Source organism: Carya illinoinensis, chromosome 16 (genome assembly GCF_018687715.1).
Source record: "Carya illinoinensis cultivar Pawnee chromosome 16, C.illinoinensisPawnee_v1, whole genome shotgun sequence".
Taxonomy (NCBI): Eukaryota; Viridiplantae; Streptophyta; class Magnoliopsida; order Fagales; family Juglandaceae; genus Carya; species Carya illinoinensis.
In genome coordinates this window covers 270,779-298,568 of record NC_056767.1, presented here as the reverse complement: position 1 = coordinate 298,568, position 27,790 = coordinate 270,779, and the positions used below count along the sequence as shown (strand labels likewise).

Below are 27,790 nucleotides of genomic sequence, written 5' to 3'. Positions count from 1 at the left end.
ACAAGATCGTTAACACTTCGTTTGGTTACATAGTTTAGGTAAGATGTTTTGTTAAAAATTAAATAAAATATTATCATAATATAAATTTATTTTAAGATTTGAAAAAATTAAATTGCTTATTATATTTTATATAAAAATTTAAGAAAATTGTAATGATTATATGAGTTCAGATGAGATTAAATGAAATAAAATAATTTGATTTTGTATAACCAAATCAACCCTACTTTCATCACGGTCAATTTATTTCTCGCCCGCATCAAACCCTTCAAGAGGATAGATGACTAAAATATAACAAAGTCCGACTCAATGATGCTTTAACAAATTTCAGAGCTCATTGTAACATATCTTCAAAAGATACAATTTATTTCAATCGCTTAGAAGGCTCAAAACGGTAAAAGCAAGTCGTCCAAGAAAAGTACACATTAAGAGGTTACAGCCAACCCCGTATGTGCAATAATTTTCTAAAATTTGTGCACACTCTAACGTTAGATGTTTAACCAATGCAGACTGGTGGTATGAACCAGATCCTGAAAATTGACACATTTCTGCCTGAAGTGCTTAATTTTCTTTGAAATATATTTCCTGTATTCCACATTACAACGGCTCCATTACATTACCAGAGAGAGCGAGAAATTATATACAAATGGTGGAAACCGTAACACACTCGGTCAAAGAACCAACGATAAAACTAGGGGGCAGATGTGAACGTCGAGCTGAGAATATTACATCTTGATCATAGGAAAAAAAAAACATGACGAGCCAGAGGAAAGCTGGGAGTACCAGTGACTTCGATGCAGGATCAGAGTCTTGGCATTTTCGCACTCTCATCAGCTGGAGACCATCCTTCCAACTTGGTAGAGCCCACATCCCCCTTTACAACACTCTCCCCCATACATAGATGTGGCCACTGGGCATCTCGTAATTTTCATAGACAACTAAAATGTTGCGAAGAGAAAAATGTACCTTGACCGAGGGGACAGTGGAGACCACCAGCCTTCTTTATTTTCTCTTCCCTCTCTTTTGGTCCTTCAATTCAACCTTTGACACAAAGCTGTAAATCCCATGAAATTATACCCATCAACGGCATCCCTGAGAGTTCCATATTTGCCGCAAGGCATTTAAGAAAACAGCAGCCAGATTGGAAACCCCCTTAATATCACTAGCCACTTGGAAAATCACAACTTGTGAGGGAGAGCAAACCATCTGAGCGCCTTCCTATGCCTTTGTCATGTGCAATACACAGGCAACGAGATTATACAATATTAACATTAACAAATAGAAGAGATTAACTACAAAATATAGATCTTTGGTGTGCTGATAAATTAGTTTAGAATATTTACAGGTGGCTCTAACTCGCAATGTTCACCATCGATTGGAACAAAAATACCCTTCATGGGCCACAAAACTCGTGTAAGTTACCATCAAGATGCACCAACCCATTAGGCCGGATGAGACACGGGATAAGCAGGCCCTGTAAGTGTAGCCATATATCATCTTGCTGTCACGTTCACTGATCAAGATTCAAACTTGACTCTCTTGGAAACTTTGTTTCTTCCAGACAAATGCCAAGAGTGAATAATTACCAAAATCCAGAACCAGGAAACAGGAACATGTGTTCAGACCATAAAAAGATACTTCAGATCCTCCACCGTTAGGCGAGTTGCAAAGCCCCCACTTTGGTCTTCACCAAAAGCAGACGCAACCATTTTTCTCTTCTCTTCCTACAGAGCAAGGTTAGAAAGAAACAAGTTAGAAATTTATCAAATGATTAAATTCAACATTTCTTATTGTCTTAGACTCCTGGGTAAATGGCAATTTAACAGGTATTAGAGCACGTGATCAAGAATTCAAACCCTTACACCCACTCCACCTCAATTCAAAAAGTTAAAATCTCACATGTTAAGCCCATTCATTAAAAAGAGTCCAGAATCACATACAAGGGAGGGTGTGCAAATATTGATCAAACAAATAATTCACCATTCCCTATCTACTTTAGCTTTTGGAATAATCAGAAATGCAACATATGAAGATAATCATTGCATCTCCCTGCTTGTAATCATGCACATGTTTGACCTTCTCACTCCTACCAACCCAATCTCTGACTCCAAGCACTGTCAATTTACCCAACAACAGAGGCAAGAGTATTTCAGATTGTAGTGCCTGCACACACAATCCAATGCAAGAACCTTATTCCATAATTGAAATCTAAGATGATGCGGCAAGTCTGGTATGATGAAATATTTGCCAAATTGACCCATGCTTGTCTCCAGTAGGGTGAATATGGTGACTTATTAAAAGATTATGTTTTTCTAGTGTGATGAGTTCTGGTGAGTTTAGTTCTTAAATGAGATTGGTCAACACAATTTTCTTTTTAATGATACTGGGTGTTCGGAAGAAATTCCAGGCTAATCCCATGGGTGCCTAGGCCCTCAGTAAGGAGTTTCTCACAAGTGCACCTTGGGTAATTCAAGGGGAAATCCCTTTAGTCTGATGGCCTCGGGCCCTCAAGAGTGTGAATGCGGAATTTCGAACCCAGGATATCCGGTTTATACAGCTTGCCCCAAGACCACCACGCCACCCCTTGCGGTTAAAACTTCTTTTTTTATCAGACCACAATTTAAACTTCTAAACTCAATTCTTGCCTCAGTTCAATGACCTCACTAATTAAAACATCTAGGCTGTTCCAATAGAATCATTTCAAAATATGACCGGCAGATACATCCAATGGAATTTCTAAGGCATGCCTTCTTTACATACACAGCGACTATGCAACCACCCCCTCATATTTTAGAGCTACCCACTTTTTCGATCACATTTAGATTGCTACTAAATAGGAATGAAATTTAAAAAAAGAAAAATTCCCAGTTCCGCACCTTAAACACTTTTACTGAATCTCTCCTGAATCAAACCAACACTAATAGAAGAAATCTAATAGTTGGAGACAGGATGAATAACCAGTACATCATGACATACCTGGAGAGCTAATATTCTGTCTTCCACTGTATCTTTAATGGTGATCCGCGTTACAGTAACAGGACGAGTCTGTCCAATCCTATGAGCTCGATCAACAGCCTGGTCTTCGGTAGTTGGATTCCACCAAAGATCCAAAAGAATGACATGGCATGCAGCAACCATATTTAACCCAAGGTTTCCTGCTTTTAATGACATCAGCATAACAGTCACCTGCAACAAATTATCAGTCATTCAGCTACTTTAAAGTACCACACAGGTTAAGGCAGAAAGAAACAGAAGGGAAACAACCAAGTATGAGATCAACAATTTGTGATGCTGATTTCAAAAAAAAAAAGTAAACAATTTGTGATACCAAAGTACCACAGCAATGCACATTTAGGGGCCAAACCTCTGGGTCAGTGTTGAAATCCCTAACAGCCCTGTCCCTTGCACCCAGAGTCATTGTGCCATCAAGCCTTCTGTATTGTATACAAAACTGGTTCAGAGAAAACTCCACCAAGTCCAACATGCTAGTCCACTGGGAAAACACAATTGCTTTTATTGCTCCTTCAGCTGGTGCCTTTGAATAAACTGTTGTGTGCTTTACAGCACTAACACCTGAATGGAAATTCTCTGCGTGTGCCTTTTCTTCAGACAATGAACTTCCATTGCATTCCATGGAACAATTCATTTTACAATGTGTCTGTAGAATCTCAAGAACAGCTCTGATTTTAGATGAACTATACTCATTCTGCAGAACTAGTGAACTCTCGGCGAACTGAGAATTCATGGGACTACCATCAACATTGTCAGAAAGACAACTGCTCAGAGTAGCTTTGGAAAAAACAACATCAGAACCAAGTTGTTCCTTACATGCAGATGCAGGACACGTATTATCATCACCTGTCAAATACTCTGATACGCACTGATAGCAGAAAACATGACCGCACATGGTAACAACAGGGTCCTCAGGTGGATCCTGTAAAAGCATCAGATACTAGGAAGAATTAGATAGGAATGACAGGTAATGAAGTAGATTAAAGACTTTTAGACATACATATATAAAGGTACATAAAACATGTAAATGCATATGAAGATGTCTACATCACATCTAACTCAAGTTCACTTAAAATATACTAGCAAGAGAAAAGACTGATCTACAAGGGTTGCTTAGAGACAATAATCTAGAAAATAAGCGAGTTTCAATCCAGGACATAAACATTAAAACCCTAATGCAAATAAACTATTCATGATTATCACCAATACTTGGTCAACAAATTACCTAAAACGCTAGTTAAACCCCTAAATAAACAAAATTAAACATAAAATCCATTGCAACAAGAGACCAAAAATCTGTTCCTCTCCATATTTTACTAGGTTGCTAAAATAGTCAATGATTAGCTAAGCTTCTTCATCCTCGTTGTAGCTCCTGTGTCACACGTTCCTTGAAGTGCTTCCCATGATGGATATGGTCAGACTATGCATTTCTTGGATGAACTCTAATCAATCATAGTTTAAGAAAATAACCCACTTTCAATTCAAAATTAGAGCACCCACATATCTCTAGTTCTTTATATAGCCCTTGAAAATAGGCAATATCAATCTACAAAAACCTTTTTTTGATAAGTCAATCTACAAAAACCTATTATAAACCATAGCAACAATGAGAACATTCCAACCAAGTGTTTCCAAGTGGATGCAAAGAGTTTCATCAATAGACTCTTACAAGCCACATTAAACAATTCACAGAAAAGAGTAAAAAACCAATGTATTTTATTTTAAGAAAAAACTCACATTGCATACATGACAGATGGCAAATGAAGTTTCCAGGCAATTCAATAGATTAATCAGCATGTCCCTAGGTAGTTTCTTTGCCATTTCAAGAGAATCTTTTCCAACAGAGTCGGATTTATAATCTTTGACAAGAAATGGATGATCACAGGCCTGACGGAGGCGCAAAAGCATCAAAAGAATATTTGCGTAATTCTGATTCACTGTGCCAGCAGCAGCATATGCCTGCAAAATGTAGATTCATAATTTCAAGTTAAGTGGAGATTCAGCAACGAGCATCACATAAACTAGAATTCATTCTTTACAAAACCAGAAAACAGAAAGAAGGACTTCATAGCATTGTATTGGTATTTAGTTGAAAAAGACTCTAGCACCATTTAAAATATTCTGTGTCATTTGAAGCCTCATTTGAAGACCATGATACACATCAAAATTGCAGTAAGTATCTAAACAAAAATGCCAGTGTTACTTCATTCATGATAGTGTGCTCATTTAACGACATCATAGTCTCTTCTATGACCCTTTCTACAAATTTCTTTCTTGATGTATGAATGATCTTACCGCTTGCTAAAAATTATAAAATCACGTGAGAAAATAAGCTAATATAACTGATCCAAGCATTTTTTTTTAACCAGCCTAAAATCCAAAACTTTACAAGAATATTGATTAGAGAGCCCCTAAAACTATAGCAGGCATAGTTAGACTACAAAGGAGAAGAGGAGGAGGATTTTTTTTTGGGGGGGGGGGGGGGGGGGGGGGGTGCACAACAAATACACCTAATGACAGAAAGAAAAGAGTAAGAAATCACAGAAATTAAAGCTAGAGAGACAGAGTGGCTGCCATCCACTCGTAGAGTATATTGAACAAGAACTCCTTGAGGAAATCTATTATTCTCAGAATCTTGGAAACTCCAGTTATTCATTTCCCTCCATATGCACCACATCAAACAACACCGGACCATCTTCCACAATGTCTCGCCATGTTGGCTCTCAAACCGCCCTTTCCAACATGCTGAAAGATCTACCACACTTCTAGGAATTACCCAACTAAACCCAAACAAGTTAAGAACAGCTTGCCATTATGTGGTAGCTACGTCACAGTTTAATAAAAGATGACTCCCCATCCTGCTTACACATAGAACAGCACTCTACTACCGTGACATGTCGCTTCCTTCCTAAGTAAGGATCTTTCAAAATGCAGTCATCCAAACAAAGAAAGCAGTTCTCAAGGGGGCCTTGCTCCTCCAAATGGTCTTCCATGCAACGACATTGTTTTTTTGATAAGTAATAACTTTAAAAGGAGTGAACAAAAATAAAAAATAGCAGTGTTCCATGGGATATAATTGTTGTCATTGGGTAGTAGTGCATTATAAAAGAACTAGATCTGAAACACCTCTCTCCGATAAGATCTATCGCATCTTGTCCTCCCCACCCTATCCTAATAGAGAGTATACAGCCTAACATAGGAGATAAAGGAATCAACCTCCTAGTCTTCAGCCACTCGAACAAACTCATATTTTTCTGAAAAATAAATGCCGCTCAAACAAATTGCAGTACTTGCCATCAAGGAGAACCGTTTGAAATCTGTAAGTTCTTTGCCACCAATGTATTCTGTTCCCTAGCAATGTTAAACAGGCCCAGGAAACCTCCAAGTCTTGAGCCACTTGAACAAACTCTAATTTTTATTTTATTAAAAAAATAAAAAATTAATAATAATAAAAATTAAAAAAAAAAAAAAAAAAAACTCCACTTCCCATTGAGGAGAGCCATTTGAAATCCATAAGTTGTCTGCCACCAGTGTATTCTTTTTCCCTAGCAACGTTGAAAAGGTCCAGGAAAGCCCTTTTAGTAGGCTACTTGCCGTAATATACATCATCCTGTAACCTAATCCCAGTTCCATCCCTACTAGATTTAATGTACCTCGAAAATTCTCTGATCTCTTATTCCCAAAAAACCAAGGGTGATTGAGGTGAAAGATTATCGCCCCATAAGTTTGGTGAGTGGGATTTACAAAATCATCTTAAAAAGTCTTGGCAAACAGATTAAGCATGGTGGTGGAGACAGTAATATCAAAGCCCCAAAATGCCTTTGTGAAGGGGAGGCAAATACTTGATGTGGTGCTTGTTGCCAACGAATTTTTTTTTTTTTTTTTTTTAAGAAGAAATATATTAAATCATGAAAATAGGCTAGGCCCGAGTACACAGGGGGTATACAAAAGCGCCTAGATACAAGCTAAGAGCTGTGAAAAGCAGTGTAGAGATCATTGAAAAAAATGCCATTCAGTACAACAGAAGATGCCCAAAGTAGTAAAGTATGATAAAAAATTATAAAAAAAAAAAAAAAGTCCCTAAACCCTTCCGTTGAACACTCCTCAAAATAGCGACTATTCCTTTCGTTCCAAGTGCACCACATTAGACAAAGAGGCAACATCTTCCAAATCGCCGACTCAAGTTGGGAGAGCCAGGACTTCTTTGCAAGCTAGATATGGAAAAAGCATATGATCGAGTTAATTGGAGCTTCTTACTCTATATGCTAGAATGATGTGGGTTTGGGGTGAAGTGGTGCTCATGGATCAAACATTGCATCTCTACTGCACGCTTCTCTATTTTGATTAATGGCACAACAAGCGGTTTCTTTCAAAGCTCGTGGGGATTGAGATAGGGGGATCCCTTATCTCCATTATTTTTTGTTTTCGTAATGGAAGCATTTAGCAAAATAATTGACGGTGTGGTGGAGGGTAGCTTTATATCCGGCTTTTCCGTGGGGGAAGCCAATACTGGCTCTCTCAATATTTCTTACCTCTTATTTGCTGACGATACCCTAGTATTTTGCGAGGCCAGCCATGATCATATTCGTGCACTGAGGGCTCTCATTCTATGCTTTGAAGTCGTTTCCGGATTGAAGGTGAACTTGGGCAAATAAGATGTAATTCAGGTAGGGCAAGTGCAAAATGTGGATGGTATGGCTTCTATCTTGGCATGTAAGATATCTCATTTACCAATGAAATATCTTGGCCACCCGTTGGGCGCTCACTACAAATTGCTATCCATTTGGAATGATGTCCTAGAAAAGATGGAGCGTAAACTCACTAGTTGGAAGCAGATGTACTCATCCAAAGTTGGCAAGGCCACACTCATTAAAAGTACCCTATCCAACCTACCAACTTATTTGCTCTCTTTATTTCCACTTCCATCACAAGTAACTTACCGCAAGGAGAAGATACAGCGGGATTTCCTATAGGGAGGGATGAACAACGAATTTAAATTTCATTTGGTAAAATGGGCCACTGTTTGTTCCCCAATTTATCAAGGAGGCTTGGGTATCCAAAATTTGCAACTTTTTAACAAGGCATTGTTGGGTAAATGGCTATGGCGATATCCCTTAGAACATTGAATTTTGTGAAGATCAGTTTTAGACTCAAAAGTATGGTAGAGCATGGGGAGGTTGGTGCGCAAATGACGTGAATGGACCCTATGGGGTGGGGCTTTGGAAGCACATAAGACATGGATGGAATATCTTTTTTAGTTGTACTCATTTTGAGGCAAGTGACAGGTCCCGTATCAAATTCTGGCATGACATATGTGTGGTGACAGGACACTTAAGAAAGCCTATCCAGACTTCTTTAGTATAACAAGCATGAAAGAAGCCTCGATCGTGGACCTCCTTCACTATTCTAACGGCACCCCTCAATAGAGTATCACATTCCAGAGCTGCCCATGATTGGGAAATTGATGCAATCTCTGAATTCTACACCCTAGTCTATTCAATCCCTATGAGGGGGGTAGGTGAAGACAAACTATTTTGGTGCCCCTCGGCGAAAGGGAAGCTCACAATACTAGGCCTGTGCAAAATATCCGCTAGGCCGCAAAATCCACAACCCAATTGGGTCGAACCTGCTAAAATCGGGTTGAGTAAACGTCGGTTTTGACAACCTTCCAATCCAACCAATATCGGACAAAATTTGAACCCGACTCAAAACCCATTGCAGTGAAAAAGTGAAGCCCCTCTCTCGTTCCTCAGTTCCGTTGCGATTAAACTCGTCTAGTAATATAATTTCAAATCTTGGGAATTTGTTTTGTGGGCAAGTGATTTCTTCTCTGACTGCGGCTCTGCATTTTGATGGTGCTCTGAACGTGGATGTCACAGAGTTTCAGACTAACTCTGTTTATCATCTCGATGACCCCAGGGTTTTAATGTTTTTCAACATTGCATTTTTAAACCTAGAGAGAGGGATATTAAGCTGTTTTTGGGTTTTGGGTGATAATTAATGGCTACAATGTTGAAGATGGTAGTTGTTGCTTTGTTTATCATCTCAGTGACCCCCGGAGGGAAATTGGTTAGAGCCCAAGTGCACCATATGCTCAGAGACAACCATGGCTGGGACCTTGCTTCCGATTTATCTTCCTGGTCCTCCGGTAAAATCTTCAGGGTCGGAGACAAAATCAGCTGGCTTGGCTTCGCTTCTAGGCTCCCCCAACAAGCTCATGGTTGATTTTTGATCTAGCCTCTCTTAGGGGGAAAGCCTGTGTTTTTCTTCTTCTCAGTGTTGGCAGAAGCAAATGCTATAAGCTTATGTTACACCCTTTACAGAGAAGCAGGGCAAAAGCAATGGGGATAGAACCACTTGAAAGATTACTTTGGTCACATGCATTCACACACACATCGGAGTTGCATTTTTCTTCTTCACACTCGCAGCAAGGGATTTTCCACTACACAAGAATATTCCTTCAAGCTTCAAGACTTTGTGGCTCTTATCTTTAGACCTTTCTATCTAAGCTCTCCTTAATCACCTACCCATACCTTGCCTCCCTCTTTCCTCTTGCTTGGAATGTCATTTTTCTCCTTTTTTTCATATCTACCTATCAAAAAAGGTAAAAGAATTTTTCTTATGTATTTTCTTCTTGGTTTCTTGAGATTTTTTTCCTAAATAGTTTCACTCGATTAAACAGAGTCATTGGTTTCTTGGGTTTAATACTTAATTATGTTCTCATGCTACCGCTGCAGGTGGAGTAGGAGGAGGAAGGGAGGCATCATTGAAGAGGGAACGGGAGCGGAGGGGGGGGGGGATCATTTTTACCCGACCCGAATGGTTAGGGTTTGGTCGGGTTATTTTCTCTGGTCATAGTTGTGGGCCAAAAAAAAGTGATTGGGCAGGCCGCAGGCCAATGTGCAGGCCTACACAGTAAACTCCTTCTACCAATCCATCTCTAAGCGTAATGCAAATCCATTTCTGTGGAAGAGCATTTGAAAGACAAAGACATCATTTTTTGTATGGACAGCTTCTTTGGGGAAGATCCTCACTATTGACAACCTAAGAAAACGTCATATCATGGTATTAGATTGGTGTCATATGTGTAAAAAGAACAAAGAATCCATCGATCATCTACTAATGCATTAAGAAATTGCCACGACTTTGTGGAATGACTTTTTTACTAGGGTGGTTGTAGCTTGGGTGATGCCAAGAACTGTGATTGACCTCTTAGCTTCATGGAGAGGTCTTCAAGGCACTTCTCAAATTGCTACAATTTGGAAGATGGTTCCGATATATCTATGGTAGGGTCTTTGGAGGGAGAAGAACGAGTGAAACTTCTAAGATTGTGAGCAGTCATTGGATGAACTTAGAACTTTCTTTTTTAACACCTTGTTCCAATGGTCAATTGTAATTGATTATAATGGCATGACCATTCATGAATTTGTTGTATCACTAGAACATCACTTCTAGGCGTTACTCTTGTATATGACCCGTGTACTTAGGCTTTGCCTATTCTTATGATCAATAAAATTTTATTTACCGATCAAAAAAATTCTTTGATCTCTTCAAACGTTCTTCCATAAACCAACCCCACAGCTCTCATTCATTTCATTAAAGCACCAACCACCCCAGTCACTACCATTACTCCATAGGTAACCTTTATCATTCGCATAATGCCAGAGCCGCTATACCCAATAATGCTCTAATGAATGTCACCGATCTACTAACACCCAAACCAAAATAAGGGAACACACCTTGGGCCAATTCACCAAATGAATTTCATTTCCTCCCCTTTACCGCCCCATAAGAAATCCCTTTGTAGTTTCTCAACACAATAACACAAAGTATGGGGGGAAGTTTGAAAGAGTGCTCTTAACCATTGTTACTTTGCCTCCCCTGGATAAATATAACCTCTTCCATCCAACCAAACAACGTTCCAATTTCTATAATATACCCTCCTAACTAATCTTGGCCGTAAAATAAGCTCCCAGTCATAGGCCCAACTACATCACCATCAACAAAGATACTTGAAATCCCAAGATACTGGACTGAGAGCCCATATAACTCTTAACTTTAAAACTTCTCCAAAAAATAATTTTTTTTCCCAGTAAAAGGATAACTTTATTAATGAGAGAAGTAGGCATAGCCCAAGTACATGGGACATATACAAAAGCAACACCTATGCATGATTGTCAAAGATACAAGAAAGTCATGAATGTTCATGCCATTAAAATCTATTACAATCGACATCCAAAAATTAAATTTAAAAACTAACTACATCAATTTGCTCAACATGCATCCTAACTTCAAGCATAATGGTGAAGCAATCACAGTTTAGAGATCCTAAAATTTCATAGAGATGACCACTATTACTTCCTAAGTTACCACATGCATACCATATCATAATGAAACAAAGGTATAGTACAATATAAAATAAATTACTTAGTAAAAATAATTACAAAAAAAAAAAAAAAATCTTTCTAATATACATTTTTTTAATAAAAAAAAGTGCTTATTAGAAGATCAATTTCATTTGCTTCCACAAGCAAAGAAAGTACCTTTATTTTACTAGGCTTATAAGCTCATTGAAAATAGCATAATTGCTAATTGAAGTATCCAAAGTTAATTCAAAAGAACATAGTCCAGCACAATCATAACCTATTCTATAAATAAGGAATAAAGAAAATGGAATGAGTAAAACCTTGAATTGAGAGCGTGAGTCAGCTTCTAGCTTGGTATAGAAGGCCCGTTCCTCGGTTGAGAAGTTCACCTTCGACAAGTGTACTGTTTTTGGAGGTAACTTAATTATAGGCTCCCCATCAATTAATGTGCCTAGACAATAAAAACTAACAGGGATCAGCACCAAACAGAAAAGTTGTTGGTTTAAATTATCTATGGCACATCAGTAACAACATATGTAGAGTATAAACAATGCATGCAGTTCTTTCCTCATAAACGCCTCCCTATTCCTTCATTTACCCCTCCACATAATAGGGTCGGTACAGAGAGTTTTGAATATGTTGGCGTGTTTAAATTATTAAATGCTAAATGCAAGGTGAAATGACATTGATAAATTAACAATGGCTTTATAGGGATGTCAATGAAAGGCTACTCAACTCAGCTCAGTTAAACTCGAGCTCAGCCAAATTCAATTATAAATACTCCACAAAATTAGGCTCATATTAAACTATACAAACTCAAAAAGACTCACTCGACTCTAATACTATAAGTGAACAAACTCATATAAAGCTCAACTCGACTCATTAATTTATTCATTATATTACTATATTTATACATATATAGTTTTTTTTTTTTTTAGAAGAGCCGGTAGCCACCTACATAGCAGCCCCGTCCTGAGTTTATTAACATGCGCTCACTTATGGCAGAGGAATACCATGGTTATAAGCGAAGCATCTAGGAGATTACAAATAAGCAAATAAAACCCTCCCAAATACAAACCAACAACCTTAAAGTAAGTAAACAAACTAAACAAGCCTCTAAAAAAAGAGATTTATACATATAGATCAATAATATATAAAAATGAGTTATATATGTATAAATTTTATTAGAAAACAAACACAAACATATAACTTACTAACAATGCATATTATTGCTATAACTCATGATAAAGTATGCGTCCATTACTTATAAAAATTAATAAATTACATGTATACAAAATTAATAAATGTTATAAACATGTAATCCTAAAACGTTATATATGATATACAGGTAATATATCAATATCAATGTATAAATCTAATTTTAGATAACATATTCTAAGTTTTTCAATACCGGTTTACTCTATCAAAAATTGAAGTTTGTGTATTAAGGCCTTCAGCTGAGTATAGTTGTTGTCCACTAAATACTTATAAATAAATAAATAAATAAATAAATAAATAAAGTTGTTGTCCACTAAATGATAAAATCCGTCGGTTTACTCTATGAAAAATATGATCCTTGACTCCAGCAAATATTGAGATTAATTCAGAGAATTTCCAATTCCATTCCACATATTATTTTCTCTCCATACACCCAAAACTACGATGATGAAAAGTGATCATTTTTCTTTCTAGTGGCGTTTTGGTGCTTGTAATTGACAGCATGATACGTCTCCACTTGCCTTATTTTCTGCTATGAGTTGTATATATCTACTTCCTTATTTAGATAGCAGACGTTCCATACTTAGACAGATTTTGTACATAGTCATAGTTTCCTTTCTTGTAAATAGATTTAATTCCTGTAATTTAGCCTTGATTTCAGCCTTGTATCTTAATGAAAGGAAATCCTCACTAAGGAGGTATTAAATCATCTTGACATGGTATCAAGAGCCAGACCTTAAGAAATATTTCTGGTTCATTCTCGTGGGATTTTTTTTCTGGTTGGAGGCTAGTGTTGACTCTGTCGGCACTTTCTGTGAGTTGTTTGCTTGTGGCTGGGCTGCGATTTTTTTTTTTCTCGGTGGTGGGTGTCAGTTTTCATCCCGTCGGCACTGTCTGTGCTGGTTTCTTGCTGTCGTTGTCGCTGGGCTGTGCTATTTCTTGGAGTTTTGTAGCTGTCGGCAGTTTCTGTGACAGAGTTGGGCTTCTCGGCATTTCTGTGAGTTTAATTTTTTGGTTTCTCGACACCTTGGGTTTGTTTGATTCACGGCAGTTCCTTTTCTTTGGTTCTCGGCAATTTTCATTTTTTTGGTGCTTAGTAGATACGTGCAGTATTATTCTTGGCTGGTTTCCATTTTATGAGCATCATGTCTTCAGATTCTTTTACTGTGAAATTTACGGGTATAAATTATTCTGCTTGGGAATTTCAATTTCGCTTATTTGTTTTGGGGAAAGATTTATGGGGTCATATTGATGGTAGTGATCCCGCTCCTACTGAGCCTCCTAAGTTGGCTCAATGGACAATTAAAGATGCTAGGGTGATGACATGGATTTTAGGCTCTGTTGATCCCCTTATTGTTCTCAATCTAAGGCCTTATAAGACTGCTCAATCTATGTGGGAATACTTACAGAAAGTATATAATCAGGAAAATACTGCCCGGCGTTTTCAATTAGAATACGAGATTGCCAATTACACTCATGGCGATCTCTCTATTCAAGATTATTTTTCTGGCTTTAATACTCTGTGGGGAGAGTTTACTGACATGATTTATGCCAAGGTCCCGGAAGCTTCTCTCTCTGTTGTGCAGGCCGTTCATGAACAAAGTAAGCATGATTAGTTTTTAATGAAGTTACGACCTGAATTTGAGGCCACTCGCTCCAATTTGATGAACCGTGATCCTGTGCCCTCTTTGGATGTTTGTTTTGGGGAGTTATTTCGTGAGGAGCAGCGTCTTGCCACCCAGGCCACTTATCAGCATGACAAAATGATACCCAATGCTGTGGCTTACGCTGCTCACGGGAAAGGCAAGGGAAGGGACATGCGGAACGTTCAATGCTTCAGCTGCAAGGAATACGGACATATTGCTGCCCACTGTACCAGAAAATCTTGCAACTACTGTAAAAAGCCGGGCCATATTATTAAAGATTGTCCTACTCGTCCCCAGAATCGTCAGGCTAATGCTTATCAGGCTACTGTGGGTTCCTCTTCTTCTACTACTGCGGGAGATTCTTCTACTCTTACTACAGAGATGGTTCAGCAAATGATTATTTCAGCATTTTCAGCCTTAGGGCTGCAAGGTAACGGTTCCCTTACATGGCTTGTTGATTCGGGTGCGTCTAATCACATGACTAGCTCTTCTGATACTCTTAGCAATGTTCGGCCTTATAATGGCTCATCACACATTCAGATTGCTAATGGTAGTCAGTTACCTATTCATGCTATTGGGGATGTTGATTCTACTGTTCGGGATGTTTTTGTATCACCTCAGCTCTCTACTAGTCTCATATCTGTTGGACAATTGGTTGATAACAACTGTGATGTTCGTTTTTCTCGTGATGGTTGTCTTGTGCAGGATCAGGTGTCGGGCCAAATACTCGCGAATGGGCCTAAAGTTGGACGTTTATTTCCTCTACATTTTTCTCTTCCTGCTGTTATTTCGTTTGCTTGTCACACTGTGAACAATAAGTATGAAGTATGGCACAAACGGTTGGGTCATCCTAATTACGTTGTTTTATCTCATGTAATAAATTCTGGTTTGTTGGGCAATAAAGATAATTTTTCTTCTCATCTTTCTTTTGATTGCTCCACATGCAAATTAGGTAAAAGTAAGTCTCTTTCTTTTCCTTCTCATGGTAGTCATACTGAACGTTGTTTCGATTTGATTCATAGTGATGTGTGGGGCATTTCTCCTGTTATCTCACATGCCAATTATAAATACTTTGTTACTTTCATTGATGATTATACGAAGTATACCTGGATTTATTTTCTTCGTTCTAAATCTGAGGTCTTCTCTGTTTTCCAACAATTCACTACTTATGTTGAGACTCAATTTTCTTCTCACATTAAAATTCTAAGGACTGATTCAGGTGGTGAATATATGTCTCGTGAGTTTCATGATTTTCTTCAACAACGTGACATTGTTTCTCAACGTTTTTGTCCTTATACACCTCAGCAGAATGGTGTCGCTGAACGTAAAAATCGACATTTGTTGGATGTTGTTCGTACTTTATTGCTTCAATCATCTGTTCCTTCTAAATTCTGGGTCGAAGCCTTGTCTACGGCTGTTTATTTAATTAATAGATTGCCGTCAAGTGTCCTGAATTTTGAAACTCCTTACTTTTGTCTTTATCATCGGCATCCTAGCTACCTTGATATGCATACTTTTGGCTGTGTTTGTTTTGTTCATTTACCTTCCCATGAGCGTCATAAACTATTTGCTCAATCGGTTAAATGCGCTTTTATGGGTTATAGTACTTCGCACAAAGGTTATGTTTGCTATGATCCATGCTCTAACCGATTTCGCATTTCTCGTCATGTTGTTTTCTTTGAAAATCAGTCATTCCTTTCTTCTCATGTTGAGTCTTTGCCTGAGATGCATGTCTTGCCTAATTTTGATGACTTGGCTTCTTCTTCTGTTCACTTCAAACCTGGCCTTGTCTATGAAAGACGACATCCTACTTTGCCCCTTCCTGAGCCTGCTCCGCCATCTGAGCCTGCTCCGACTGCATATTCTACGAGTGATCCGGACACTATCACAGTTCCTCGTCGTTCGACCAGAGTGTCTCATCCACCTGATCGGTATGGTTTCTCCCATACCTCTCTTCATACTACTTTGTCTTCCATTCCTATTCCGTCTGGATATTCTGCGGCAGCTAAACATGATTGTTGGCATGGGGCGATGGCTGATGAACTTCAAGCTCTTCAAGATAATCATACATGGGATGTTGTCCCTTGTCCTGCTCAGGTGAAACCTATTGGTTGCAAATGGGTTTATTCTATCAAGCTGCGTTCCGATGGGACTCTGGATTGATATAAGGCCCGTTTGGTTGCACTTGGCAATAGGCAAGAGTATGGGGTGGACTATGAGGAGACTTTTGCTCCGGTGGCTAAGATGACTACAGTGCGAACTGTCCTTTCTGTTGCTACCTCTCAAGGTTGGTCTCTTCATCAAATGGATGTCAAAAATGTCTTTCTTCATGGCGACCTTAAAGAAGAGATATGCATGACCATTCCACCTGGTTTGTCCTCTTCTTCTCCCTCAGATGTCTGTAAGTTGAAACGCTCATTATATGGGTTGAAACAAGCTCCTCGTGCATGGTTTGATAAATTCCGCTCCACTTTGCTTCAATTTTCCTTTAAGCAGAGTCAATATGACTCTTCTTTATTTTTTTGCAAAACATCGATTGGAATTGTTCTTCTTCTGGTTTATGTTGATGATATTGTTATTACTGGGACGGATTCTGTCTTGATCACCCAACTGCAGCAGCATCTTCAAGCCTCATTTCATATGAAGGACCTTGGTCCTCTTACATACTTCTTGGGGTTGGAAGTTCATACTGATCTATCTGACATTTTTTTGAATCAGCATAAATATACTCAGGATCTGATTACTTTGGCTGGTCTCCAGGATACTTCTTCTGTGGATACTCCTTTGGAAGTAAACACGAAATATCATCGAGACGAGGGTGATCTCCTCTCTGATCCTACTCTGTATCGACAATTAGTGGGGAGCCTGAACTATTTGACTATTACTCGGCCTGATATTTCATTTGTTGTCCAGCAGGTTAGTCATTTCATGCAGGCTCCCCATCATCTACATTTTTCTGCTGTTCGTCGTATTATTCGCTATCTTCGCGGCTCTCCTAGCCGTGGCCTGTTCTTTCCTACTGGGACTTCTCTTAATCTTGTGGCTTACAGTGATACTGATTGGGTGGGATGTCCTGATACGCGACGCTCTGTTACAGGCTGGTGCATGTTTCTTGGTGACTCCTTGATCTCTTGGAAGGGTAAGAAAGAGGATCGTGTTTCCAAATCTTCCACTAAATCTGAATACCGTGCGATGTCTGCTGCTTGCTCTGAGATTCTTTGGCTTCGTGGTCTCCTCGCTGAGCTTGGTTGCGCTCAGTCTGATCCTACAGGACTCCACGCTGACAACACTAGTGCCATTCAAATTGCTGCCAATCTCGTTTTTCATGAACGCACGAAACACATTGAGGTGGACTGTCATTCCATTCGGGAAGTATTGGACACTCACATCATTTCTCTTCCTCATATTTCTACTGACCTCCAGATTGCTGATGTATTTACTAAGGCCATGACACGACACCGTCATCAGTTTCTTGTGGGCAAATTGATGCTTCTTGACCGACCAGCATCAATTTGAGGGGGGATGGCAGCATGATACGTCTCCACTTGCCTTATTTTCTGTTATGAGTTGTATATATCTACTTCCTTATTTAGATAGCAGACGTTCCATACTTAGAGAGATTTTGTACATAGTCATAGTTTCCTTTCTTGTAAATAGATTTAATTCCTGTAATTTAGCCTTGATTTCGGCCTTGTATCTTGCACACTTGTGCCTATATAATGAAAGGAAATCCTCACTAAGGAGGTATTGAATCATTTTGACAGTAATGACGAGATTGTGATTGAGTTTAGAGTGTGAATGGGCCATTCGAAACTTGTTGTAATCAAATCCAAGGTGTTTGAGGTATTAAGGGATGGTAGATATGTGCTTTTAACCAAGAGAAGTTGGAAAGTTGTGAAAGAGATAAGCTTGGGGTTAGCCACGGCACGATGATTCACTAAAGCTCTAGAGGATTGTTTGAAGGCTGGGAGTAAGGAATTCTATACTGCTCATTGGGAATGAGTCAGGGGCTTCATTACACAACGATGCTCTAACTCCCGAGGATGTTATATGGCATTGGTGGAGTATGGTGGGGATGGTCGTCGAAGCTTCATCTTTATACCAAATGATAGGGATGGCATGGGATGGAGGAAGCTGGTGGAGGTTTTGAGGGAAGTTGGAAGAGAAGGTGGAACTGATCGTCAGTCGCAGCCAATGAAGACGGTAGCTCAGCATCAGCCTTATACTCAGTCGTATCAAGAGGCACTCCAACAACCCCGAAGAGAACGTAGGGAGCTAGCTCTGACACATCGGCCCGCCCGAGATGAGCTGTAGGTCTACTAAGGACAAGTAGTGCCGCCATTTTTGTAGGTGCCCAGAGTTTGGAGGAAGGTGGCAAGGATGTTGTTGGTCAAGATGAGGAAATGGAGCATTTTGTTTTGTATGAGATGAAGAGCCAGCTGAGTGAAATGCAAGACAAAATCAATTGGCTTATACGGTGCGTTGAGGAGACAAAAGGGGTGGGCTTGGGCTTGGGCTTGGGCATGGGCTGTGGTTTGAGTGAAGGAAACATTGGGGTCTTTTGCGACTGTTTTTAGCACTGCAAAAGGCTATTTTTCTTGTAGTGCCCCCTCGGAGATTGAGAACCATATAATGCATTATTATGAGAACATCCTCACAGAACCGGCTAATTGGAGGCCGAACATTGATGATTTTTGTTTGAATCTATTGATCTGCAAAGTGCACGCTGGTTGGAAAGACCCTTTGAAGGAGATGGGATTTATATAGTCATTGGCGGTATGGCAAAAGAAAAAGCACCGGGTCCTAATGGCTTTTCAATAGGATTTTTTTCACGCTTGTTGGGACATTGTGAAATGTGATGTTATGCAGGTGTTCCTTGAATTCCACTCCTTTAAGAAGTTTGAGAAATGCCTCAATGTGACATTCATTGCTCTCGTACCAAAGAAACATAGGGCAACGGAAATTGAGGATTTAAGTCCTGTAAGTCTCTTGCGTGGGGGTATACAAGATTAATTTGAAGGTTCTCGCTAACCGGTTAAGATTGGTTATGGAACAAAAATTATTTCTACGCCTCAAAATGCGTTTGTTCGAGGGAGGCAAATTCTTGATTTGGTTCTTATGGTCAATGAGTGCTTGGATATTAGGTTGAGGGAAGGAGTTCCAGATATTCTAAGCAAGCTTGACATGAAAAAGGCATATAAACATGTGAACTGGGAATTTCTTTTCTACTTGCTTGGGAAGTGTGACTTTGTAGATAGGTGGATCTCATGGATTCAACATTGTGTTACTACCACTCACTTCTCGATGCTAGTTAATGGCACCCCTGCTGGTTTTTTTAACAGTTCCCGTAGTTTGAGGCAAAGGAATCCATTGTCTCTGTTTCTCTTTGTTATTGTCACGGAGGCACTTAGTCGAATGGCAAAGGCTGCTATTGGGGGAGATCTCTTATCTGGATTCTCGGTGGGAAATGGTACCGATGGCTATCTTCTCTTTTGTGAGGTCAATCGTGGCCAGATTCAAACTTTAAGGGCACGCTTGTTATGCTTTGAAGCCATGTCAGGTCTTAAGGTGAATCCTAGTAAGTCCAAGATGGTTTTAGTGGGGCCCAAGCTTGGCAAGTCTCCTGGGTTGTAAAGTGCAAAATTTTGAATACCGTACAGGAGGCCATATTGGTCGAGGCACTAGAACGAAATATTTTGGTACTGGTACCTTTCGTGTACCGTTTTGGAATAGTCAATATATGAATAAATTATATATATAAATATATAAATTGTATTCCAACATAATATTCAATATATGAATAAATTATATATATAAATATATAATTTGTATTCCAACATAATAGTCTATATATGAATAAATTATATATAAATATATATATAAATTATAAATAATCTAAATTGGAGGTCAAAAAATGAACTTGCAGTTTGAAAAAATTGAGGAAAAAAAAAAGAAGAATAAGAAAAAAAAAAAAGTAACTGAAATATTGGCCGATACAGGCCAAAATATAGGCGGTAAAAGCTGAAATATCAGCTAGTACGATCAGTACAGGCCGAAATGGCCAAAATTCTAACCGGTACAAAACAAGGGTTTTCTTTGTACTGGCTACCCGGCCGGTATGGTATGAAATTCAAAACCATAGTAAAGTGTCTTCTTTGCCTACGAAATATTTAGGACTTCTATTGGGAGCAACATTTAAGGCTAGAGCCATTTGGGATAAGGTTATAGAGAAAGTTAAGAAAAGGTTGGCAGGCTGGAAACGAATGTAGTTATCGAAAGGGGGTAGACTCAAATTAATTATGAGTACTTTATCTACTCTCCCCACTTATTTTTTATCTATATTTCCCTTACTTTCAGGGATGGCTAATAGGATTGGGAAGCTATGCAGGGCCTTTTTGTGGGGTGGAGTGGGGGAAGAAGCAAAATTTCATCTTGTTAATTGGAATAAAGTTTGCTCTCCTATCTCGAATGGTGGCTTATGAGTGTGCAATTTGAGGACATTCAATAAAGCTCTATTGAGGAAATGGTTGTGGAGATATCCTTGGAGGGGGATGCACTTTGGAAGTTATTGATCTCCGACACGTAAGTGCTTGGGGGGTTGGTGTTCCAATGAAGTGAGGAGGGGTATGGCGAAGGCTTATGGAAATTTATTAGGATGGGCTGGCAGAGTTTTGAAACTCAAATCTGTTTTGTGGCCGGCGAGGGTTACAAAATCAAGTTTTGGCATGATATTTGGTGTGGTGATAGCACTCTTGATAGGGTTTTTCCAGCTCTCTATCGCATTGCAATTAACAAGGATGCTTCTTGGCAGATCTGATTGCATTTTCTCATGGTTCTTACCAGTGGAATGTCCTCTTTAATAGGGATATTCATGATTGGAAATTGAATATTGTTTCATAATTCAACTTCATATACTCCACGGGAGGTATAACGGCATAGGGGGACAGGATGCAGTGGAGGCCTAATATTAGCAAGAAATTTACAGTGAGGTCATATTACAAATTATTGGCACCACAAGGTAATTTTCCTTTTGCATGAAAGAGTATTTGGAGGTCACGCATGCCTTCCAAAGTAACTTTTTCATATGTACTGCTTCTCTTGGGCATATTTTGACCACAGACAATTTAAGGAAGAGGGGGCTCATTGTCATGGATCGGTGCTATTTGTGCAAAGAGCATGGCGAATCAGTGGATCATTTATTGCATTGTGAAGTGACAAGAGTGATAAGGGATGAGATACTTGGAAGAGTTGCTTTAGCTTGGGTAATGCCATTGAGGGTAGTGGATTTACTAGCTTGTTGGAAAGGGATTCAAGGTTGTCCCCAAGTGGCGGCAGCATGGAAGATGATTTCATTGTGCATTATGTGGTGTACTTAGTTGGAGAGGAATGCACGGTGCTTCAAAGATAGGGAACGTACAACAGCGAAGCTGCAAAACTTTTTTTTACACACTTTATTGCTTTGGTTTTCAGCTATTGTGCAGCTGTGCTTAATGGAAACAATGTTCACAACTTTCTAGTTTTAATTTCCAGCTCCTAGAATGTATTTAGGTGTTCTCTTGTATACTTCCTGTGTACACAGGCTTTGCCTATTTCATTCATATCAATAAAATTTATCTCTTATTTATCAAAAAAATAATTGTCATTACATAGAAAAAAAAGTGTATTTATCTTTGTATTTGTAATTTTGTATAGTTGATTGTATATTTTAAATAATTAGTATCATCTTACTATTTTTTTTTAACTTTATTTTAGTTTTTTCTTAGAATTGAGAGATTAAAATTCTAAAAAAAGGCTAAATGAGTATAATCAAGTCATGGTGTATGGGATCCCACATTGCCTAGAAGGAAGAAGTTATTGCTCGTTATAATGATTCCAATAGGACTCCAACTATACTATTGACTAGTCATTTGGGAGTATATGCCCAGATCTGGCTAGGGCGATATCTTTAAAGCGTTACACCATATATAGCATCACCTAGTCTAACTTATCAAAAAAATAAAAGCATCACCTAGTCTAGCTCAAAGAGGCCAAATAGAATGTCACAAGGCACTAGCTATATCACAGTGGACTAAGAGGTGATTCGTGGTTTCTCCATCCATGCAATACTACTCCATTATTATCACGTCTCCATATTGAGGCACGGATATTGAGGCACATCCACAGATATTGATTAAAAAATGCAAAAAAGAAATGTTTACACCCCCCCCCCCCCCTCCCCCGCCCTCAACAAAAAAAATGACAATTTAATATATAGGAGAGAAAATGTTCACCTTTTGTACGACGTAGCATTATAGCCCTCAGAACCGCTTGAAGCTTCTTGTACCCGTGTAGTGAATTTCGGGATATTGGTAACTTTATTGTATTGTAAAATGATTTGTACACAGCATATGGATCATATTTTAGGAACCTGAAATAACTGTACAAGTCATCAATAGCATTTTGAATAGGTGTTCCAGATAAGCACCATCTTCTTTTGGCTCGAAGGCTGCAGCATGCTCTAGCCACTTGAGTTCGGTGGTTTTTTATCGTTTGAGCTTCATCTAGTATCACCCTGAACCAACCCACTCTTGCTAGCGGACCACAACCATAATCAATAGAACCATCCATTCCTTTTTTTCCCTTCTTTCCCCTCTTAGTTACATTAGTCGTTTTTTTCCTCTTTTTATTGGTGGAAAATTCAGTGGATAACCCATACACTTCATTTTTTTCATCAGCATCATCCTCTTCAACTAAAGGTTGTTTTGGAACTTCGTTAGTTACAATTGCGTATGTAGTGAGAACAACATCGTATTTTGCCAGTGCAACAGGATCTTTTGTCCTACTGCCTCCATGATAGACTAAGACAGAAAGTTTAGCTTCATCTGCAACTTTTTCATCCAGCTCCCTTGCCCATTGCCGAAGAACACTTGCTGGGCACACAACTAATGTACCAGCTGCTGGCCTCTGCCTTCTAAATGACTGCGTAGATGTACTCACCTCTGGAATAGGTTTTAAACCATCAGATTCTTCAGAATTCTTGACTTCAACCACACCACCCCTGCCATTATCATCATCGTCATCAAGATTCAATGCTTCAGTTTTGCGATTGCATGGATCTGATGTTGGTTTTGACTGCAAAGACTTCTGCATTTGTATAAGGGCAATCATAGAAATGGTCTTGCCAAGGCCCTGTGAGATAGAAGCACAATGTGTAAAAAATTCAAAAAAGAATTCCGTGTCCTGGATAAAGTGGGATATTGATTTCAACTAGACTTTTCATGACTAACCTGATCATCAGCTAAAATTCCACCCATACAGTGCAAACTTCTAGTTTCTTTTTGCAGCATCCATGCCAATGCAATTTTCTGTAATACAATGTTCTTAGCTCAAACCATACAAGTCACATCTAAGAAAGATAGTAACGATAGAGAAACACCTGATGTCTGAGAAGAGAAATAGACAAAAGACCATCCGGCAAAGTTGCTTCAAACTTGGGTTGATTAAGATCCTGCAAGAACCAAAGTCCATGAAATCTAAACTAAAATATCAAATCACTAATCATGTTCTAAAAACAGATGTAATGACAGTCTGACAGTGCCAATCTTCATTTTATACTCAAGCTCAGTGCAAGTACATAACATCCAGTCCGTGAGCTCCCTCAAATCTTAAGTATAGAGTTCCAAGAAACCAAGAAGTTCCAAACTTTAACTTTATTTTTAGGAGCAAAAAATGGCCATTCAGAAGATGAAGTATGGAAACATTGTTCATATCAGAACAATAAGTTATCAGGAAAAAGATTATGAATATCACAAAGCATCTTGCAAATAGAATATGCCAGAGTTCATTTATCAACACAGAGCTAAGATTGTCTGTTAAAACAAAGAGGGAACTTTTCTTTCTTAAGCATATGATATTATAGGAATTGCAGTACCATTGAGCATGGTTAATAACAAATCAGACACCATATAGAGACTATTCATTGAAAAAACTAAAGTAGACTTGCCACACTGCCCAAGAGTGAGACACTGAGGGTGACTTATCAAAAAAAAGAGTGAGACACTGAGGGTATATTATTGAGGTTTTATGATCTTCGATGAAAGTTAAACTCATGACTTGTGTCTCTAAATTGATTACACATGTCATACTTATGGTTGGTCGATTATAAACATAAACGAGGGACCATTAATGCTATAAAGCATTCTCAACTTAAAGAGAATCTTCTTTTGCTTAATATCTCAGGATGGCAACTTTTTGCAATAGCTTCTTATATTTGAACAAAGCCAGCAGTCCACCATATTTTAAACCCACCCCTTTTCCCTCTTTTTCGTAAGTATTAAGTGACAGAAAATAGAACAAAGTGCATATGCATATATAACAGAATCTCCAAATGTTTTTTTTTTTATTGGCACCGGGTGTCCGAGAACAACGTCCCGACTAATCCAGGGGATGCACAGGCCCTCAGCAAAGAGTTTCCTGCAAGTGCACCTCGAGTAATAGAATCACCAAATGTTACAACTAACACTTACAAGATCAACAAACTCGAATAATAAAGAGCACATGCCACTGCCTAAAACAGTTAGTCAGTCATCAAGTCTCAAGGAAAATAGACCTGAGGGAATGTCCATTTTAATAACTTGACTTAACTAAGAGTTAAGGACCAGAAAAGATATTAATAAAAACAAAACTCTGTAACATAACCGCAAGGAATACCTCCAATGCTGCTTGATAAATCAATCTCTCATCATTTTCAGTTTGCCTTTCTTCACCTACCATGGGACGGTACGAGGCATCACTTGAACTAACAAACTGGCTGGAGGAAATGGCCTTTCCATGCATCAGAGATGGAGGTAGCATCCTAGTTCCACTGTTTTCGTACACAGCAACTTCATCATTTTTGCCCCTGCTAAACTGATCCCACAGATAGCCCTTGCTTTTGGTTGCACTAGGCCCTGCTGAATGGTAAGAGCTTTCATAAGTATCATGAACATGACTGCCTCCCACGTTCTCTGCTAAATTTCTTAATCTAGTACTTGGTGTAATTGGCTGTAAAGATGATGGAAGAGTTCTCTTCAAAGCCTGTTGAGATGAAATTGTCTCATAATCATCACTAGAAAAGTTAGCAATACAGGAACTAACAGTCCAAGGCTGACTCACATTTCCATTATTCGTAAAGTACTCAGAATCATCCAGTTGGGCACTCTGATGATTTGGGCCCCTAGTACCGTTGCTTGAACCAGGATGAAAATGGAATTTATCCTGTGAATAATCATTAGCATTCGAAGACTTCCCATTTGAAGCAGATGCTCCTTTAGGAGAATTAACATTTTGAGATTGTACACTGTAACCTGCACATTTAATGAGTTGCTACGTGATTAACCAAACATAAGACTTTCAATATGAACCTTGATTTATAAAAGCAGTCTAACCTGTAGCTCTTGAATTTGTTCCCTGGGTAGAAGCCCATAAAGGAAGAACCCTAGAAGCAGTAGACCCCCTACCATCAGTTTCCCAACTCTCCAAATCTTCATCAGATGAACTGATATCTATAAAATCCATCACTGACAGAGATATTGAATGGTGACTTTCCTTTTCTTCAACCAACTAAGAAAGACAATTACCAATATGAGCCAAACTGCCATTCAGAAGTATAATCAGCATCCCATTTCAAATAACTGAAGAGCAACATCCCACATCAAATTATCAGGTGTTATATTTGAACTCACCAGTTCTGGGCAATTTCTTTAGATTGGCTGGAAACCCAAGCAACTAAAACAGAGCAACATCTACATTCTGAACCAATGAAATCACAGAGATGATCCACATGATCAATGAATTATGCCCCCACCTCCTTTAAAAACGGTAGATTGATGAGATGCCAGCTTAGTAAAATATACATGACCAAAGAGAACAAAAAAGTGAAAGCATAAGAAAAATTAATTCAACACCCCCAATTCCTTCAAAAGCACAATTCATGAAAGAATTTGTATCAGCTACGAAGTGTTACATTAACACAACTATTTCAAAGGGAGAAAACAGATAGAAAGAAAATTTGCAAAGACAAAAAAAACCACGCAAAGGAGACTCGAATATAAGGCCAACTGTTTTCATTGCAAGCTCGCGATACCATGAAAGAGAAAATGATAAAGGGAAGTGGGGAGAGCAAAAAAGGGAAAATCAAAGTTTCAAACTTGCCATTTACAACCCACCACAAGATTATTACTCAAATTCATTGCCAACACATTACTAAATCAATTAAATAAAAAAAACAGAGAATCTGAAACCAGTTAAGAAAATTAAAGTTCTACTCTTATCGAGCCCAAATTAAAATTGCAAGACACTAGAATTCTCTCAACACGTGATCAACGGCATCAAAATGTGCACTGTTTGCATTTATATCTATGATAACCGACTGGGTAATGAACGGCACCCATCACACAACCAACAATCAAGTACAAACTTGAAAGAAGACTCTAAACATACAACGAAACTCGCAACACCATGTGTGAAAGGGAAATAAATGAGAATTACCTAACATATTTTACTACATTAACCCAAAAGAGAAAGCAACGAAATTTCAAAGACAGAGCTAAAGAAAAAGTGCCAGGGACAGTACCCAAGGTTACATGAAAGCCTTAAGAAAGAAACCCACAATAAAACGTTGCGAATTTTTAGGCTTGAGAGGGACATTTAAGAATACTAAAGGGGAAAAAAAAAAAAAAATCGTGTAAGAAAGCAGATATAATAAAAGAAACTTCGGTTGTATAAGTAAATGAGACGCGAAGGAAGTAGAAGGGTAAGAGAGAAAGACCGACCTGCAATAGCCGATCATCATTGAGCAGTTCATAGGGCTTGGTTTGCGGTCACCGAATCCGGAAGGCGGAAAGAGAGAGAACCGAGAGGGACCAGCGGCAGCGTTGGGAACAAGGGAGGAGATGTGCTGTAATTTCCGAAATTAAGTTTTGAATATAAATACCAACAATAACATTTGGATTTCATTGGTATGATATTTTATTCTTTCAACCCCAGAGACCGATGACTTTTTATTATTATTTCCTTTCCTTTTTTGTTGAGCCTCGACTACTCGTAAGGTTCGTTGGGTTATACAATTTAGATAAATGAGGCAGTGAATTTTGAATAATAAAAAAAAAAATGTTATTGTAATATAATTTTTTAATATTAATTTTATATTAAATTTTAAAAAAATTAAATTATTTATTATATTTTATATAAAAATTTAAAAAAATTATAATAATTATATTAGATTAGATAAAATGAGACCTAAGCCCACAATCTTACTATTATTCACATATTTATCATCTCCTTCTATTTATATAACTAAATAATGCGTAAAAGAGGACTTGTGAATGAAAACTCTATTATCCTACTTAATTTTGTCACACCGTCCAAACATGCCACACTGCTACAGTGAAAAAAACAAAACACCCCTCATAAATGAAAAGTTTTGAAACGGAAATCTCACTTCCCTTTCCTTCTGTCACACCCCTAAAATTGGGAGCCTCAAGGTCTAAATTGTGAGCTGGGTCCATGTTGGTTGAAGGCCCATTAATCCAA

The 27,790-nt window shown here is 38.5% G+C and overlaps 1 protein-coding gene across 8 annotated transcripts; it reads right to left on the bottom strand.

Annotated features, from left to right (window-relative positions):
• Positions 1 to 542: 542 nt before the first annotated feature.
• Positions 543 to 27,202, bottom strand: LOC122299785 (helicase-like transcription factor CHR28). 8 transcript variants are annotated; one of them, XR_006239771.1, is made up of 14 exons: positions 27,031 to 27,202; positions 25,942 to 26,066; positions 25,645 to 25,850; positions 25,373 to 25,563; positions 24,929 to 25,294; positions 23,655 to 23,726; positions 23,506 to 23,583; positions 22,510 to 23,407; positions 11,696 to 11,826; positions 4,747 to 4,968; positions 3,362 to 3,949; positions 2,974 to 3,183; positions 1,341 to 1,721; positions 543 to 1,221 (listed from the first exon to the last, which is right to left on the bottom strand). XR_006239771.1 is itself a non-coding variant. In XM_043110225.1 (13 exons), exons 3-13 carry the CDS (start codon positions 25,772 to 25,774, stop codon positions 1,617 to 1,619), a joined length of 2,991 nt encoding a protein of 996 aa, XP_042966159.1. In that variant the 5' UTR covers positions 25,775 to 25,850; positions 25,942 to 26,066; positions 27,031 to 27,202; the 3' UTR covers positions 543 to 1,616. The 8 variants fall into 8 exon arrangements, 7 of the variants coding, with proteins under 7 accessions (XP_042966159.1, XP_042966160.1, XP_042966162.1 ...); XM_043110225.1 differs by having other exon boundaries at positions 543 to 1,721; XM_043110226.1 differs by having other exon boundaries at positions 543 to 1,721; positions 25,645 to 25,819.
• Positions 27,203 to 27,790: the final 588 nt, after the last annotated feature.